The sequence below is a fragment of the Zootoca vivipara genome, chromosome 10 (genome assembly GCF_963506605.1).
Source record: "Zootoca vivipara chromosome 10, rZooViv1.1, whole genome shotgun sequence".
Taxonomy (NCBI): Eukaryota; Metazoa; Chordata; class Lepidosauria; order Squamata; family Lacertidae; genus Zootoca; species Zootoca vivipara.
Window position 1 is genome coordinate 28,162,128 of NC_083285.1, and position 18,020 is coordinate 28,180,147.

General features: G+C 43.6%; 2 protein-coding genes across 9 annotated transcripts in view; both read left to right on the forward strand.

The window, feature by feature from the left end:
• The window catches only part of RAB3IP (RAB3A interacting protein), a 29,323-nt gene extending 22,041 nt beyond the window's left edge, over positions 1 to 7,282 (forward strand). For 3 of the 5 annotated variants that reach the window (XM_060279658.1, XM_060279654.1, XM_060279655.1), the window contains exons 6-7: positions 2,156 to 2,359; positions 3,094 to 4,086. In XM_060279658.1, coding sequence (XP_060135641.1) covers positions 2,156 to 2,359; positions 3,094 to 3,591 — 702 coding nt within the window. In that variant the 3' untranslated portion in view covers positions 3,592 to 4,086. Of the gene's footprint in view, positions 1 to 2,155; positions 2,360 to 3,093; positions 4,087 to 5,186; positions 5,287 to 5,397; positions 5,468 to 6,852 lie in introns of those variants that run through there. The other 2 variants (XM_035128033.2, XM_060279657.1) reach the window with 1 other exon arrangement.
• Positions 7,283 to 10,620: 3,338 nt separating this feature from the next.
• The window catches only part of MYRFL (myelin regulatory factor like), a 42,295-nt gene continuing 34,895 nt past the window's right edge, over positions 10,621 to 18,020 (forward strand). For 2 of the 4 annotated variants that reach the window (XM_060279660.1, XM_060279664.1), the window contains exons 1-6: positions 10,622 to 11,192; positions 12,778 to 12,871; positions 13,959 to 14,026; positions 14,146 to 14,398; positions 15,845 to 15,933; positions 17,467 to 17,617. In XM_060279660.1, the coding sequence (XP_060135643.1) occupies positions 11,147 to 11,192; positions 12,778 to 12,871; positions 13,959 to 14,026; positions 14,146 to 14,398; positions 15,845 to 15,933; positions 17,467 to 17,617 (701 nt within the window). In that variant the 5' untranslated portion in view covers positions 10,622 to 11,146. Of the gene's footprint in view, positions 11,193 to 12,777; positions 12,872 to 13,958; positions 14,027 to 14,145; positions 14,399 to 15,844; positions 15,934 to 17,466; positions 17,618 to 18,020 lie in introns of all 4 variants that reach the window. The other 2 variants (XM_060279661.1, XM_060279663.1) reach the window with 2 other exon arrangements.

Sequence of the window (18,020 nt, forward strand, 5' to 3'; positions counted from 1 at the left end):
CCACTATTGGAGTCAAGCGAGGATGTTAGATGGGCCTTGGGCTAGTTTCAGGTGGGCCTTGGTGCCACAGCCTGCCTTGTGCGTCCTCGTTGTGCCTTAGCTTTGTGGTTGGACCCAGTGCCAGTACCAACAACTCGTGCTGAGTAAAAGTAGGCAGGAGACAGCTGTTTTGGATGACACAGGAAGGAAAGTCTCCTTTCTAAGGAGAAAGGGCCAGAGGGCATGTTGTAGGCAATTGGAAAGTGAGGTGAAAGGTTAATATTATTAATAAAAATAAAAATAAAATCGGGAATATAAAGGAAAATTGATAACAGCGGAAAGCTGTTGCAGTTAGGAAGAAGTGAATGTGAAAGGACAGGGTCGGCTCTAGGTAGAGTCCTGGTGGCGCGGTGTGCTAGGGTGCCGGGCCGGTAGGCGGGAGCCGCGTGGAAACCATGCTGCACCCTGCGAGGGTGGGGGTGCCGGAGCGATCTCCACCCCTCAGTGCCAGGGCGCCCGGCCTGCTCGAGACTGCCCTGTGAAAGGACAACAGAGGAGGAGGAGGGGGAGGAGGGGGAGGAGGAGGAGGAGGAGGAGGGAAACATGAAGGGGGAAAGAATACAAAGTACAAGCTGAGTGTGAAGGAAGAACAGGAGAAGAAATTAGGAGTTGGGCAAAAATACTTTCAGAGGTAAATGGGGATGGGAAGGGGAGAATGAGAATATGAAAGAAAAAGTGTTTTCCATATAGAGCCCTCTGAATCAGCAAATTCTGCCCCAAATGGGGAGGCTGAGTCACTCCAGCTTGAGGAAAGCTTATACAGTGGTACCTCCGGTTACGAGGTTAATTCGTTCTGGAGGTCTGTTCTTAACCCCAAACCCTTCTTAACATGAGGCAGACTTTTGCTAATGGGGCCTTCTGCTGCCACCGTGCCGCTGGTGCGCGACTTCCGCTCGCATCCTGGGGTAAAGTTCACAACTAGGAGCATCTACTTCCAGGTCAGCGGAGCTCATTACCCAAAGTGTTTGTAAGGAGGACAGTACGTAACCCGAGGCTCCACTGTATATGGAATTCTTTGCCACACGGAAAATGCTGTTACATTTTGTATTTTTTTTTAGTAATTTCCAGAGGGAGATTAGATACCCAGTAGAAAATGATGTTAGTAATTGAGAGCTGGTGGTTTCAAACTCTGTCTCCATCCGATACTATTTAGAGATTGTTTGGCTTCGGTGATTCTCATTTATGTAACCTATAGAAATATTTGTATGACAATTTGAACAAATATATGAGCTAGTTCTTGCCAGAGGTTTAATTCACACTACCCACTTGGAGTTATGTCATTATTTCCCTTCGTAACTATTCCGCAGTATGTTACAGACTTCAGCTGGAACATTCTTGGCCCTTTCAGTCACTAGAGTTCTGTTTTTCTAGTTTAACAGTGAGCTGAGGTGATAGACTCCATTTGTAGTGTACTTAGAGATGAATAATTTCCTCCCCGGTGGACTTTCGCGTTTAGTCTGTTTCCATTGTATGGCAATGTGAGGAAAACAAATGAATGACCATGAATGGTAAACTGAAAGATCTGTTGAACAAGAGGATATAAAGTCGGCTGCTCTCTTGCTTTTGTGGAAATGACTTTATGTTGTGACTCTGGGGCACACAGGTGTCTTCCTATCTCCTGGTTTTTAACAAAACAGATCTTTCAAGCAGATGAAAGAATGAAACTAATAGTTGTGGCAGTAGTGCCATGCAGTGTTGCTGTTAAAGGCCTCTTACGTGGTGACCCCTAACCTCTGTAGCTAGCCCATTGCTGAGATTTCACCTTCAACTCTGCCAATAAGGCATTGCGCAAGTTACTCATATTCAGAAATGCCCCAGAGTATTCTTGTCAAATTATCCAAAACCAAACCCTAAACTAATTCAAATATACGAAGACTGCTAATGCAGAGTTCCGAATGGATAAGCTTTCTTCTGGTGTCTTACTGGCGAGTGAAATCCTAGGTCTCTGGGGCTATGTCCCTTGGTTACTTCAGGTCATTTTGGCTACAAAATACTTTATTCCATGAAGGACTTTGCCACCAATGGTGACTGTAGGAGAAGCAGCTTTTGCTTGCTTTCCGATCAATTACTTGCTGCTTGAAAGTTTGGTCTCTCTTTTCTTTTCATACGTGTTTAGATTGATGTCCTTCAGGCTGAAGTAGCAGCCCTGAAAACGTTAGTGCTGTCCACTTCGCCCACGTCGCCCACGAAAGAGCTTCAATCTAGTGGAAAGACCCCCTTCAAAAAGGGCCATGCGAGGAACAAGAGTACGAGCAGTGCGATGGGGGTCAGCAACCAAGATGTCGCCATGATGCAGCCAATTGTGAAAGACTGCAAAGAGGTATTTCACGTTTGCATGTGCTGTAGGTCTGCATCAAAACACCTGCAACAAACTAGTTGAAAACAATTGCACTTGGAAGCCGCCATGAGGCAATACCATCCATTGAGGCAATGGAACAAAGAATTTGCATTTCTCTTCCAAAGAACAATTTCTTAATTCAGCTGTCTAACTGTGGCCAGATCACCCTGTTCCCCCTCAAAAAAGTGGTGTACATTTTGTCTAAAGGATTGTCTTGAAGCACTGTTTTTTTGATTCAGTTGTTTTAAAATTCAGCTTCATTACCCAGTTAAGCAGGTCTTCAGAATGACCCGCAAAGAGAATATTTCTTATCGTTGTGAACTTCATAAAACTGGCTTATATCAGGTGTTCCATATTTCTTTCCTTTGTGCAAAATAATGCAAAATTTAAAGACCTGCAACCTTTTGTAAGTTAGTGTGAAGAGGATGAGCTGAGGTTAAGAAACAAAGGCAGATGTTGGCAGGTAACCAATGCCCTAGTTAGTGATTGAACAAGGAGGGAAATGTAACCTTTGTGCAACTTGATGCCTAAAGCTGTGGTATTAGGGTGTAATCTACCCGTGTTAAATATGTGTTAATCAGTGGGACTTAGGGGTTCTTATCACTGTCTGTATAGTCACGTAGATTCTGTATTCAAGGTGATTTGGGTGTCATCTGCAATATATGATTTTAGTATGGATCCTTCATTTTTCCTTTTTTTCTTTTTTTAAATGATAGGCTGACTTAGCTCTGTATAACGAATTCAGATCCTGGAAGGATGATCCCACTATGGACAGGGGATGCCCTTTCCTGGATAAAATCTATCAGGAAGATATCTTTCCGTGTCTGACCTTCTCAAAAAGTGAGGTAACGTTTTGGAACCATATACAGGAACTCGCTTCCTCAGGAGGCGGTGATGGCTACCAGTTTGGATGGCTTTCAAAATTTGTGGAGGAGAAAGCTTCCAACCATGATGGCTACTACTTTCTGCCTCTATGGTCAGAGCAGAATGCTTCTGAATGCCAATTGCTAGAAACCACAGGATCCTGCTTTGCAGGTTTTTCACAGGCATCCGGTTGCTTGCTGTCCAGAGACTCAGGGTTCAGCTACCCTGAAAAAGTGTTTTATATGCATTATAACACTGTGACACCGGATGGCGGTGTAATGTCCCGTCTTTCATCAACGGGATTTCCCGTTACGAAGTTTACAACGCGTTTTCCCAAAACACGTTTTTGATGTGCCTAGATCCAGCCTAAGTGTGTACAGAGGTACCTCGACTTACGAAGGCGATCCGTTCTGCGGCGCTCTTCATAAGTCGAAGTCTTCAGTTGCGAAGCGCTGGTTTTGCGCATGCGTGAAGCGTGATTTTGCGCTTCTGCGCATGCACCGACCACGCACACCACTTCTGCGCAGGCGCAGAACACGCACGCGGCGAAAAGACTTCTGGGTTTGTCGACTTCGGAAGTCGAAACCTTCGGAAGTCAGTTGTTCGGATGTCGAGGTACCACTGTAGTTGTTTCAGGGTAGCATGCTGTGTATTTAATATCTTTAGGAAATTTCAACAGATCTAAACTACGTGCTCCATTTTCAGCTGGCCTCTGCTGTCTTGGAAGCTGTGGAAAACAATACCTTAAGCATTGAACCAGTTGGCTTGCAACCTGTTCGATTTGTGAAAGCTTCTGCGGTTGAATGTGGAGGACCAAAGTATGTTCAAACTGGTGGAATCGGATCGTGCAAGAGACATTAAGATGCCATTTCAAAATAATGTCTGCCTGTCACTGGCATAGGTTTGCTAAAGGCCAGAAATGTCACAGGGTGCTGCAGAAAAGGGGCCATAGGGTTTCTTTTCCATCTGAGTTCCTTTTCCTTTTGAGCTGTTTTGTGCCAAAGTATCACAATGTGCATGTGCATCCAGGCATAGTAACATAAATGGCAGCTGCTGTGTGAACAGTGGGACATGCCTTCTCCTGAGTTCCTTTGAGGAAAGGTGGTGTTATGTGCCCTGAGTTCTCAGGCTCAAGAGTTGGGGAAGGAGCTGGACCAGGGTGGGGTTGCTCTCCTTAGGAAGGAGTAGGTCTCTACCTTGGGGGTGCTTCTCACCTGTCTTGGAGGCTCAAGTGGCCTTGGTGGCTAGGAGTCCCTTTTCCCAGCAACAGCTGGTTCTCCAGCTATGGCCCTTTGTTTGACAGAAATGACTTCAAATCTGCACTAAAATTTTGGAACTGAGCACTCCAACTTGATTCATTTTGGTATAAGGTAAACATTGCCATGTCACTGCCATAGAATCATGGAATTGGAACGGACCTGGGCTTTATTAGAGTGATTCTCGCAACTTGACAGTGCACTATAAAGTTAGCATAACATAGTTTTCTCTCTCTCTGTAAATACTGTGACTGTTTATTTATATTGCCTCATAATAGCTGAAAGTAGTGATAAGCACAGTCCTTTCAGTTGTCTTTAAATATTTGTTGTGTCTTGACTTTGAAATTATATCTAGCAATATAATCCACAGTTGAGAGTGCTACCGGATATCCTTGCCTCTGCTGTCCACCTGAGGCACATTAAGTTACCGAGAATTTATGGTGGATGTTCTCTCAAGGAGATTTTGGGACTCAATGAGCACGATTGAGGAAGAGAGCGTGAAAGCTGCATGACCATTGTGCACAACTATCGTTCACGATGTCAAGTGGTCTCTGTAAATCAGGGTGCAAGATCAGATTGCAGATTTCTTGTTTAATTGTAGGCAACTGTGCCAGACCTCAATTTTCATATAGATTCAATAGGTTTCAAAACAACAACAAACAAGCTACTTTTCTATTCTGTCCGTACAGGAAATGTGCTCTCAGTGGACAAAGTAAAACATGCAAGCATAGAATCAAGTTGGGGGACTCAAGCAACTATTACTATATTTCTCCTTTCTGTAGATATAGGGTAAGTATTGGGGGGGCTTCCTGTGCTTTGACTCTGCTCATGGAGCATACAGTTGTGTAATGTGCACAATTAAGTATATTAAATTATAACTCTTGCGTCTCTCTTGTGCAGATTACATCTGTATGTAACTTCTTCACATACATTCGGTATATACAACAGGGGCTTGTGAAGCAGCAAGATGGTAAGTAAAGCTCTATGTCTAATGCAAATACCAAAAATTACTTACTTAATGGTGAAATTACTGAAGGAAGGCTTTGTATCTATCTGTAGTTGAGACTTTACCGACCCTAAAGATTGCCTACTTCTTATTGGCAGTGACTCCCGTCTGAGTATCCATTAATTGAGCAAAGACTTCTACAGCAGGCTTTCCCAAAACGTTGCCTTCTAGATGCTTGGGACTACAACTCCCATCATTCCATCAACATTGGCCGAGCTGATGGGAGTTGGAGTCAGACAACATCAGAAAGGGCCAGAGCTTCCCCATCCCTGCTTTGCAACCTCTAGGGCTATGCATATAACATATACAGTCGTACCTTGAAAGTCGAACGGAATTCATTTCAGAAGTCCGTTCGACTTCCAAAACGTTCGAAAACCAAAGCGTGGCTTCTGATTGGCTGAGGGAGGCTCCTGCAGCCTATCAGAAGCCGTGGAAGCCCTGTTGGATGTTCGGCTTGCAAAAATAGTTTGCAAACCGGAACAGTCACTTCTGGGTTTGTGACGTTCGGGAACTAAGCTGTCTGACTTCCAAGATACAACTGTACTTTGGGAATATGGACAACTCAAGACCCTTTTCCCTTTCTTTAAAAATAAATAAATAAAAATAAGAATAAAAAACAAAATAACACACGCCTCTGTTCCTGGTGCAGTGGATGATATTTCATGTTAATATGTTAATGTTCTGGAATGTCTTTGTTTGACTCACACGACTTCTGCAACCAGTTTGCATACTGTAAAAGGGAAGGAATAACTTGAAAGGATACAAAAGTAGATAAGTATACAAAGCTGGGAGCTTTTAACAAAACACGTTTCCCCAACATGTCTGTTTTCTTTGTTTTACCTTTTGTTAAAATGTTAAAAGGAAAGCAGCACTAGTAAATCTTAGTAAAACAACACTAAACATACTAAAGGGAACAAAGGAAAAACGAAAACAAGCACTTCATGGAAAACCAAGGTAAGCACAAAGCAGAGAGGGAGCCATGAGACAACAAATGAAAAAAGGGAATGTTGTTAAGTAGGGTTGGGTGAAAGGGGGGCATGATTTGGACCATGCAGTCAAACAAAGTCAGGTGTCAGAGGTGTTGCCCAATAAAGTCATGCTTCACTGGGATAAGTAGCTTCATATGTTTATGTGTATGGCAAAGTCCTCCAAGTGGCAGCAAAGTCCACTGGTTGAGCAGTCCCCTTCAAAGCCTTAAGGTGATGAGTTAATTTTTCTGAGACACCTAAGAACAAACCTTTATTACACCAATAGTTCACCATAATAAACACATGCTTCCATTCCCCTTTTTACAACCAATCTAGCTGCAACTAAAATGTCTTGAGGTTTTTTCTTTCTTTCTTGTGCAGTGGATCAGATGTTTTGGGAGGTTATGCAGCTGAGGAAAGAGATGTCACTGGCAAAACTCGGATATTACAAGGAAGAGCTGTAACTGCGACACTTCTGGTGCTTGCATGCACTTCCATAAATGTACATATCTTCAGAGTGGTTCAAAATCCTTGTCACGACATTGATATTTATTTTGAAAAGGGTCCAAGGCTTCTCCTTCTGTGCAAATTGAGCTACATACTCTTGGAGTTCAGCAAGATTATTTTACTTAAGGATGGACATTATTGTTTTGTTTGAAATGAAGGCAAGAGGATTTTCAGGTGTACTATAGCGATTGTAACTTTTAACAGTTGAGAAACGCAGGTTTGATGCTGTTCAAATATTGTGTTCATTTTTGTGTTCTGGAGAGTTTATAATGTAGGATTTCAACTTAATAAAAGTTAACTCAAACTTGAGTCCTGTGATGTTGAACTTTAAAAGGAGAAGTGCGCATTCTGCAAATTGTGAGGGGCATGTTTATGCACAGATATTCCCATTACTACCAGTATAGGGAACTTGGCGTTAATAGCTTGGGGTAAATATATATGGCAATAACAACCAAAACCTAGGGCTTTGAAATAGTAAACCTGCTTCAAACTTGGTATCCCAAATTACCCATTTAGTCTCTATGGGGTTGGAAATCTTTTTATAGGGGTTTACCTCTGGAGTAAAAAGGTAAAGGTAAAAGACCCCTGGATGGTTAATTCCAGTCAAAGGTGACAATGCGGTTGCAGCGCTCATCTTGCTTTTAGGCTGAGGGAGCCGGCATTTGTCCACAGACAGCTTTCTGGGTTATGTGGCCAGCATGACTAAACTGCTTCTGGCGCAATGGAACACCGTGACGGAAGCCAGAGCGCACGGCAACGCTGTTTACCTTCTCGCTGTAGCGGTACCTATTTATCTACTTGCACTGGTGTGCTTTCAAGCTGCTAGGTTGGCAGGAGCTGGGACGGAGCAACGGGAACTCACTCCGTTGTGGGGATTTGAACCGCCAACCTTCTGATCAGCAAGCCCAAGAGGCTCAGTGCTTTAGACCTCAGTGCCACCCACGTCCTTTGCCTTTTACCTCTGAGTGAAGAACATGAGAAATCCCTTCTGGGCATTTAGTCCAACATCCTGTTCTCACAGTGGCCAACCGGATGCCTATAGGAAGCCTTCAAGCAAGGACTCTGTATGACAGCCCACCTGTCCACTTGTACAGCAGCTAGTCCTCCATGTCATCCTACCCCCCCTCCCCGGACCTCTTTTTCTGTATTGGATCTTTTACTTTCTTGGTTTATCTTGCATGTTTTCTTATTTTAACACCATTCTGTGCTCCACCCCTTTTCCCATATCAGCTTCCAAGAAGTGACAATTTACGCACCAGTCAGTTCTATTTCCTTCCAAAACCTAAATAAAATGCTTGTGCACTTAATGTAAGGTGTACATATCCCAACCATTCGGCGTCTTAAAAAGAAAATAACCCTGACAAATACTAGAGGACCATTTTTCCTTGCCTTGCGTGCCATTTTTTCATGGCATCTGAACTTTTGGCATATGACTTACCAGGGTATGGCCATAAATGTGTTTAAAATACCCCAGAGGCCTAGTCACATAACCACGCTGCTAGCAGCCAGATGCTGCTTTTCATTCAATCTGGATTGTGTAACTAAACAGGCAATCTGCGTATTTTGCACATCTATCCCATCTTTATTTATGGTAGTCTGCAAATATTCTTATGATGGGCAAGCCTTTTTGGTAATGTCCATCATGCAAGCTGATTTACAAAAAAAACAAAAAAAACGACCCGAGCCCTACTCAGAGTAGACCCATTGAAATGGATGGACCTGACTTACATTCATTGATTTTCATGGGTCTACTCTTCAGTAGGACTGGAATACAACTCCATCCCATAATAGCATATTCAGCATAACCGTAAGAAGTTGGGGTGTCAAAGATGGGCTCCTCCATTGTCTCACAAGGCAGAAAGATGCCAACAGCAAGGAGCTTACCTTCCAAGTCCCGGACTGCAGAATCCGGGACCGGCAGCCGTGTGACACCGGAAGTTGCGTCGACGTAACTTCCAGCTTTGCCCTTCTATGGGCACCAAAATGGCCGCCACTGACACCGGAAGTCGCATCTATGCACTTCTGGTCATGCGTAGACGCAACTTTTGAAGCCGGCGGCGGCCATTTTTTGTGCCCATAGAAGGGCAAATCAGAAAAAAATGGCCGCCGGCAGGAGAAAATAATGGAGAAAAACGGGAGACGAAGTGATACGGGGGACCACCGGGAAAAGGTAAGTAAAAACGGTAGTTTCCCGGGGAAAACGGGGGAGACTTGGCAGCTATGGCAAGGAGTTTGGGGGCTGCATGCCAGTGGTTGGCAGGGCCAGGCACAAAAGCAAGCAGAGAAGAGAATGTGAGTCTTACCACCGTATAGTTCATACGAACATTTGTACAGTCTTCTCTGTCCTCCAGCCTGGTAAGCAAAAAGTAGGACCAGAGTTTTGGCGGCACATTCCTGTCAGGCCAAAAGGAGGGCAAAAAAACATGGCTGGTAAGGAGTGTGGCCTGGCGAGAGTTCCTGGGACCAGCTAGAGAAACAGCCAGGAGGGCTGCATTTGGCTCCCTGGTTTGTGGTTCCATCCATGGTTCCCCATAGTTCCTCTAGGTGTGCTTCATGGCTTTAAGCGGGACTTGATTCCTTGGAGTTCCCTTCCTCAACAGAAAAGTTTTGCTGTTTTCCTGCCATGAGGGAAAATGGAGAAATGATTGCAAAGTTTTATTTGTTTGTTTGTTTTCAAACAAATTTGTTTTCAAACAAAGTACATAATTATATTATACTTTCAAAAAGTACATAATTATATGTGCACTAAACATGGTGAGATGTAAATAAAAAAGAGAAAGAGAACCCGTGTAGAAGGGAAAATAAAGGGGGGAAGGAAAAAAACACCCCAAAACTGGTATATTTTACAAGGTGGTTATTGTACTTCACCAGATGTTAACCTATTACAGTACAGTATTTGTAAGAATGGATTCCAAATATCATTGAATTTGTCCAGGGCAAATGGCAAAGTTAAAAGTTGTGCTCATTTTGCAAAAAAGTGCACAGAAATTAAAGCTGCCTAAAACTTCATTAACTATTTTACCAAATACAGTTCTGACACACACAGACACACACACACACACACACACACACAGACACACACACACACACACACACGGCAAATATATTGGAGGTTTGTGGTACCATACATAAAGTACATAAGAAGTGCAACTATGGATGGAGAAGAATGAAGTTTGTTCTGCATTTCACTTCCTAGACTTTAAACATGGAGACTGGAATATAATTACAGGATATCCTTCAGGTTTTACACTTGCTTTGCTATACAGGTGTTGGCTTCAAAAACAACAACAACCCAAATGTCAACTGTATTTTAAGATAAAATATGTCTGGAAATGTATATAGATATAAAAATGAGCATTTAAAACCTTTAAACAGATTTTTGTTGTTGTTTAATCAGATTAACACAGAAATGGGACAAAACAGATTTGTGAATGAATGTATCGTAACATTCATATCCCAACTTTTCTCCAAGGATCTCAAGGTGGCTTACATATTTCTCCCCCTCACAATAAACTCTGTTTGTTGGTAAGGTGGAGAGAGAGGGGCTGGTCCAAGGTCACCCAGCCAAGTTCATTGCTGAGTGGAGACTTGAACTCGGGTCTCCCAGATCCTAGCTCAGCAGTCTAGCACAGTGGTGTAACAAGCGACATCTCGAACCGGGACTGATCATCAAGAAATAGCTGCATCTTTAGCTTTTTAAAAAGGAAAGGAAAAGCAAGAAATCTGATCACACCTCCATTTATGGAAGTTACCTTAGCTATACATAGACAACATGCAGGGGAAGGAGAGGCAAGAGATAAGCAACCTTTGTTGCCTTCTTTATTGCACACATGCTACATAGCAGAGGGAATTAAAGGGTAAAGGTCCTTAAGGAAGGAAACTCTTACTGGGATCAGCTTTACGTAGGGAAAATACATGTTTTGGTCCTAAAGTTATTGTAGGATCTTTATTTGGTGCCGAAACCCTCAAATCTGACCAGGAGCTCATTTGCAAAAGTCCTGGATTCTCTCCAGCACACGTAGCCTGTGTGTTTTGACAAGAATGAAGGAGATCTTTTTTGGACATATTGACAGCCCTCTGAAAAGGTGCAAGCTCTCCGTAACTAGCTGAGCAAGTCTGAACACTCACAAAGTGGTTTGGGGTGCAAACTGCCTCCTCCTCCTCGTCCATGGATGTTGTGGGTGAAAATGAGGCTCTTCAACAGTTCTTCGAAGGTAGGTGGCCAGCAGCTAAAGCAAAAGGTTGTTTTGTCCACACTAAGGGAGTGTGTTGTATTTTCATCGCCTCTTCTGGTCATTCCTTATTCGTATACGCCAAAAGACTACTACTACTTTTTGCTGGGCTATTCTCCCAATTTCATTTCCAAAGAGAGCACATGTATTGAGTGAATGACTAGAAAAATAATGTATTTTAATATATTTATATCCTGACTTACCACCCAGAAACTTGAGATTGATTTATTTACAATATTCATATTTGGACTACAGGGACTACACAGTATATGAAGCATAAAATCAAATAACTCAATACAGAGAAAATGTAAACAGACCTCAGAGCAGACCTAAAGCCATTAAAATGTTTGGGTAAGATTTTTTTTTATTTAAAAAAAGTGTTTTCCCGGTGTCTAAAGAATAGCAGTGTTGGTGCCAGATAGTCTAGGTCTAGTTCCATGCATGACTCTACAACACAACAACCTTGTGCGGAAGGTTAGGTAGGTAGATGGTCACTGGCGTGAGCCCATCCAATAAACTTCATGGCTGAGTAGAGATTTGGATACACATGAATGTTCACCATAATGTCTGCAGCTTCAAGCTGTGATCTTATCCAGCACTGCATGCGTGTGGGATTTTAATTTTAAAAATCTTAGTACAGACGTACCTTGGAAGTCGAACGGAATCCATTCCGGAAGTCTGTTCGATTTCTGAAAAGTTCGGAAACCAAGGTGCAGCTTCCGTCTGGTTCCCGATTACACAGGTGTGCTGGAAACAATAGCAGAAGCCGCGACGGATGTTTGGCTTCCCCAAAAACATTCGAAAACTGGAACACTCACTTCCGGTTTTTGATCATTTGGGAGCCAGAATGTTCGACTCCCAAGTCATATGATAAGAAAATGAACTTTGTAGTCATCTTGTTCAGAAAACCCTAAAATTCTCTTGCAGCGACTTTACATGCATATTAATCAAAACATTTTCCTGAAATCTAACCGCATATTCACACATATTCATATTAGCCACATCCCATATTTTCTAAGCTATAAATATATAAAGGATAATTCAGTTTGTTTTTTTAGTATTGGACTACTAATATATATATATTTGCTGCTTTTGGTTCTGTATTCACCCCCCTTCTTTGGCATTATGATACTATTGTGCCTGGAATCTTTTGAAGTCATAATAATAATAATAATAATAATAATAAATAATTTATACCCCGCCCATCTGGCTGGGTTTTCCCAGCCACTCTGTGCGACTCCCAACAGAACATTAAAAACAGAATAAAACATCAAACATTAAAAACTTCCCTAAACAGGGCTGCCTTCAGATGTCTTCTAAAAGCCAGATGGTTGTTTATTTCCTTGACATCTGATGGGAGGCCGCCACTACCGAGAAGGCCCTCTGCCTGGTTCTCTGTAACTTCGCTTCTCGCAGTGAGGGAACTGCCAGAAGACCCTCGGCATTGGACCTCAGTGTCTGGGCTGAACAATGGGGGTGGAGAATTATGTGGTCACCGAAAAAATGAATATATAACAGCATTTTCAGCCAAAAACCATAGCCCGAGTTCTCCATGTTTAATCTTAAGGGCAAGATGTGCAGAGAGCATTGGAGAATGCATTGGTAGATACACGTCTGCTGGAAGAATTCATAGACAGTGATTTTGAATCGTTTGGAAGCCTGTAAGTATGAAAAGTACACCGTTTTCTTCATCATTTCCCTCCTCCCCCAGTTTCTTAAAATTGCACACAAATAACGGCAGGGATGACGCCCCATTCCAGAAACGGTGAAGATCCATGCCTTATTCAGAAAAGGTTTTTCAAGGGCAAGTGACTATTTAATTGCAGAATGGCTGCTAAACTAAGGTTACCAGACATCCCCGTTTCCTGGGGACAGTCCCCAGATTTACAAATCAGTCCCCATACAAAATCCATTGAAGTTGAAAAGTGTCCCCGGATTCATTGAAAAAAATCAGGTAACCTTATGCTAAACAGCAATGAGTTTTATTTTATCCCTGCTCCTGTGTCCTCCACCCCACATTGTTCAAGAGAGCCCCGTGCCACTGCCTTCTGAATAGGGTTGGGGCGGGGGAAGGTCGTAAGTGGCTGCAGGGGAAAGCAAGGAATTGCAAACTTTCCACTGTGAACTTAGGACCTGAGCCAATATCTTCCACAGCTCAATTGATACTTAAAAATACCCTGTGGAATGGGAGGGACAGAACAGCAAATGTGCCCCATGCTTCTGTTTCATGGAGCCATGCCAATGCCGAGAAGGCGGCAATATTATCAGTTCTGGATTATGCTTCTTCCTCTTCCATAGGCAACTCTTTGAATATGTCAATGCATCATATAACACATGTGAATGCGTGGTAAGACAAGTGCCAGCAGTCATTAGAATAGCAGACTCACTTTGGAAGGAGAAGGAAAGGATACAAATGCTGCTGTCATCGTGATTTCCCGAGAATCAATTGCAGATCTTAATAACCACAGTTTCTCTTCAATACTTGTTATAAAGCCATCCATGGGGGTTTTGGGTGGTGGGACCGACACATTTATTGGGCCTATCAGGAATCCTCGCAGAACGAGACTTTAATAGCTCACGTACATGTAGATCTGCATTAAAAACTAGTGTATCTGCATGGCCTTGGCATAGCTAACAAATAGGTTTTTTTGTTTTGTTTTGTAAACACAGAGAAACTACATTCTTGTTATCTGTATAATGGCTTTGTTTGTTTGTTTTTTGCCCTGCCCCTCTCAACTCCAATTCTAGGCAAAACAAGCTACCAGACTCCCCGCCAGATTCAGGATCAGAGCCCTGCTCTCCACCACAGACCAAAGGTGGGTTGTGTGAGTCCTGATTGGCTGGCATTCTGGACTGGAGTGTTCAGTGTTCATCTGAAGTGGTGACGCTGGATGATGCAATGCTTCTCTCTCTCTCTCTCTCTCTCGTCCCACAGTCGCATATTATGACATTTCATACCCTACCGGGTTGCGACCTTCAGCATCTCTCCCTTCTGTAGGGTCCACCAATAAGTTTCCTTGCAACTTTTTTGAGACTGCTTGTAAGACAAATGCTATCGGACAAGCGTGCGGTACACACCAAGACTTCAGGCTGAAGACAGGCAATGCTCCAACTCCCTGGAATAACTCCACGCCATCAAATAATCATGCTTTAAATGGCTCCCCGTTAAGACCCTCTCACAACCCCAGGTAATTTAAAATATATATTACTGTAACCAGTGCTTTTTTTCTGGGGGTACGCAGGGGTACGCATACCCCATAACTTTTTGTGAATCTAAGTTTGGCTTCATTGAGGGGCAGTATTTTAATATGAGTAGGAAAATGAGAGAACCAATTAAACATTTTTGTTTTGAAAAAAAAAAAGCATTGGCTGTAACTGAAAGAGATGGTAGCTGGGATGACTCATGGGTCAGCAAGAAAAAGTGTGCAGAAGAAAATGACTCTGATTTAAATTTCACCTGCAAAAAGAAATAAAAAACGCTGCTGCATCTTTTAGAGGCTCGTCATATTTTAGAGGCATTTCCTTTTGTAGGAAAGAGCTGCTGTCAGCAAATTCATGTTGTTAAGGCGCACGAAATAAGATTTAAATCTCTCCACAAGGTGGCAGCATTTAAATGTTTAACAGCTCAGTCTTGTACATGTTTTACTTAGAAGTAAGTTACAAGCAGGAGGACTCCCCTGCTTGAGTGCCTGAGGATGGATGGCGGCTAACAGATTGAGGTTGAATCCTGACAAGACAGAAGTACTGTTTTTGGGAGACAGGAGGCGGGCAGGTGTGGGGGACTCCCTGGTCCTGAATGGGGTAACTGTGCCCCTGAAGGACCAGGTGCACAGCCTGGGAGTCATTTTGGACTCACAGCTGTCCATGGAGGCGCAGGTCAATTCTGTGTCCAGGGCAGCTGTTTATCAGCTCCATCTGGTACGCAGGCTGAGACCCTACCTGCCCACGGACTGTCTCGCCAGAGTGGTGCATGCTCTAGTTATCTGTCGCTTGGACTACTGCCATGCACTCTATGTGGAGCTACCTTTGAAGGTGACCCGGAAACTACAACTAATCCAGAATGCGGCAGCTAGACTGGTGACTGGGAGCGGCCGCCGAGATCACATAACACCGTTCTTGAAAGACCTACATTGGCTCCCAGTACGTTTCCGAGCACAGTTCAAAGTGTTGGTGCTGACATTTAAAGCCCTAAACGGCCTCAGTCCAGTATACCTGAAGGAGCGTCTCCACCCCCATTGTTCTACCCGGACACTGAGGTCCACTACTGAGGGCCTTCTGGTGGTTCCCTCGTTGTAAGAAGCCAAGTTACAGGGAACCAGGCAGAGGGCCTTCTCAGTAGTGGCACCCACCCTATGTCCAGATGTCAAAGAGAAACACATCTACCAGAAGACATCTGAAGGCAGCCCTGTTTAGGGAAGCTTTTAATATATAATAGACTATTGTATTTTAATATTCTGTTGGAAGCTGCCCAGAGTGGCTGGGGAAACCCAGCCAGATGGGCGGGGTATAAATAAATAAATAAATAAATAATCATGTTCAGTTGAATTTAGGATTGCATTTGTCACATGATCTTCCTTTGAAACATTGCATTCATATTTTAATCAATTGGTATCAATGTTCATGTTTCCTTCTAGTCTTTCCTTGGTATCTAAAAAGAGAAAGCACTCTGAGATGTTGGAGGCCCCTCTAGAATTTCAAACATGGTCTGGCAATGTTGGACAAAGTAAGTGGAAATGTGTATTTTGTGGAAGGGGGTAGGAAGCATCCTTCAGTACAGATATGTTAACCTCCATACACCTGAGACTTTAAAGTAATATAATACAGTAGTGGGGTTGGAAGATGGAAAGCATGGAACTAAAAACACCCTGCCTTGAGGCAAGATCTACCTTATCTATCAAGGTCAAACTGATCATCGACATTCCTGAGAGGCCTGTATGAGAAGGCTTGGAGTTAGTTATTTCCTTAATTTTGTTTTTTGGTTTGCTGTGTTCTGTGGGCTGGAGATGAGCGCAACTCACATGTCCCATGTGTAATGCCAATAACTATATGCATTTGCACCAGGAGGGGAGCTGTCATTGATCCAATGTGCCAATGAGCCTGCCCCCTGATCCTGTACGACTGTTGTTTGAAAGGAAAGACCTGGACACCTTAGATGGTATTCAGTTCAGCAATTCTGCTAGCACAAGCACTTTTGACTGTGCAGCAGAACTTCCCCTACCACTCCTCTCACCACAAACCCTGTGCACTCCCTAAATCTGCTCTGGAGGGTTGGGAGGAAACCCAGGACATCTTTTTAGGAGTGTGTGGGGGAGTACACAGGCAAAGGAACTTCAGTTGTACAGCCAAAAGTGCTTGTTCTTGCATAATAGTTTAGGCGGGTGCTGTGCACCACATGCAATTGCACACACAATGTATAATAATAATTTATTATTTATACCCCGCTCATCTGGTCGGGTTCCCCCAGCCACTCTGGGCGGCTTCCAACAAAATATTAAAATACAGAAATCCATCAAACATTAAAAGCTTCCCTAAACAGGGCTGCCTTAAGATGCCTTCTAAAGGTCTGGTAATTGTTATTCTCTTTGACCTCTGGTGGGAGGGCATTCCACAGGGCGGGTGCCACTACCGAGAAGGCCCTCTGCCTGGTTCCCTGTAACTTGGCTTCTCGTAGCGAGGGAACACCAGAAGGCCCTCGGCGCTGGACCTCAGTGTCCGGGCAGAACGATGGGGGTGGAGACGCTCATCTTCTTTGGCCCCAAGATTCTGCAATTCTAATCCTGTAAACTGCAATCCAAGCACAACAAGCAAGAGATGGTACAAGAATGTTTCTATGGTTCAAGATGCCATCACCATCATTTATTGTTTATATGCCTCCCATCTGACTGGGTTGCCCCAGCCACTCTGGAAGGCTCCCAGCAAAATATTAAAAATACAATACAATAGGAACCATGAAAAACTTCCCTGAGCAGGGCTGCCTTCAGATGTCTTCTAAAAGTCAAATAGTTTATCTGTTTGACATCCGATGGGAGGGCATTTCACAGGGCAGGTGCCACTACCAAGAAGGCCCTCTGCTTGGTTCCTTGTAGCTTCACATCTCGCAGTGAGAGAACTGCCAGAAGGCCCTCAGAGCTGGATCTCAGGATCTGGGCTGGACATTGTGGGTGGAAATACAGGGCCAAGGCATGCTTCTTCTAGCCTGGCAGAGTTCCAGAACCAACAATATGACAGATTTGCTGATGATCTGATCTCCTTCCAGTGACTGTAAAGGATTCTTCTCCTGACATGCAAGAGTATGACAGTGGTGTGCAGAACGTAGCGTCTGTTGAAAAACCCTATCCGTCCCTCGCCTGGCAACCATATTGGATATCTCCCTGGAGCAGCCTGTTCAACCATAATTATGAAAAGCTGTAAGTGCTTATCACATTCCATCCTTTTTTCATTGTGATGCTCAGATTGGAAAGAAATAGACACCACGGACTTCTCTTGAGGAAGAGACTGAATTGATGCTTGAACTACAAATTTAAATGGGTTTGATGATGTTGATGGTAAATTTATTTATACCCCACCCATCTGGCTGGGCTCCTGCAGCCACTCTGGGTGGCTCCCAACAGATTAAAAACAGAATAAAACATCATGATTGGGTTGTTAGCTTGTAGGCTGCCTTGCCCCAAGTCAGAACACAGTCTGTCTGGCTCATACTGCTTCTGCTGACTGGCAGAAGTTCTCCTGGGTTTCGGACACTGGAGTTACCCCCAGGCCCACTTAAGAGATGTGAGAATTAAACCTGGGACCTTGCTACATAGGAGGCAT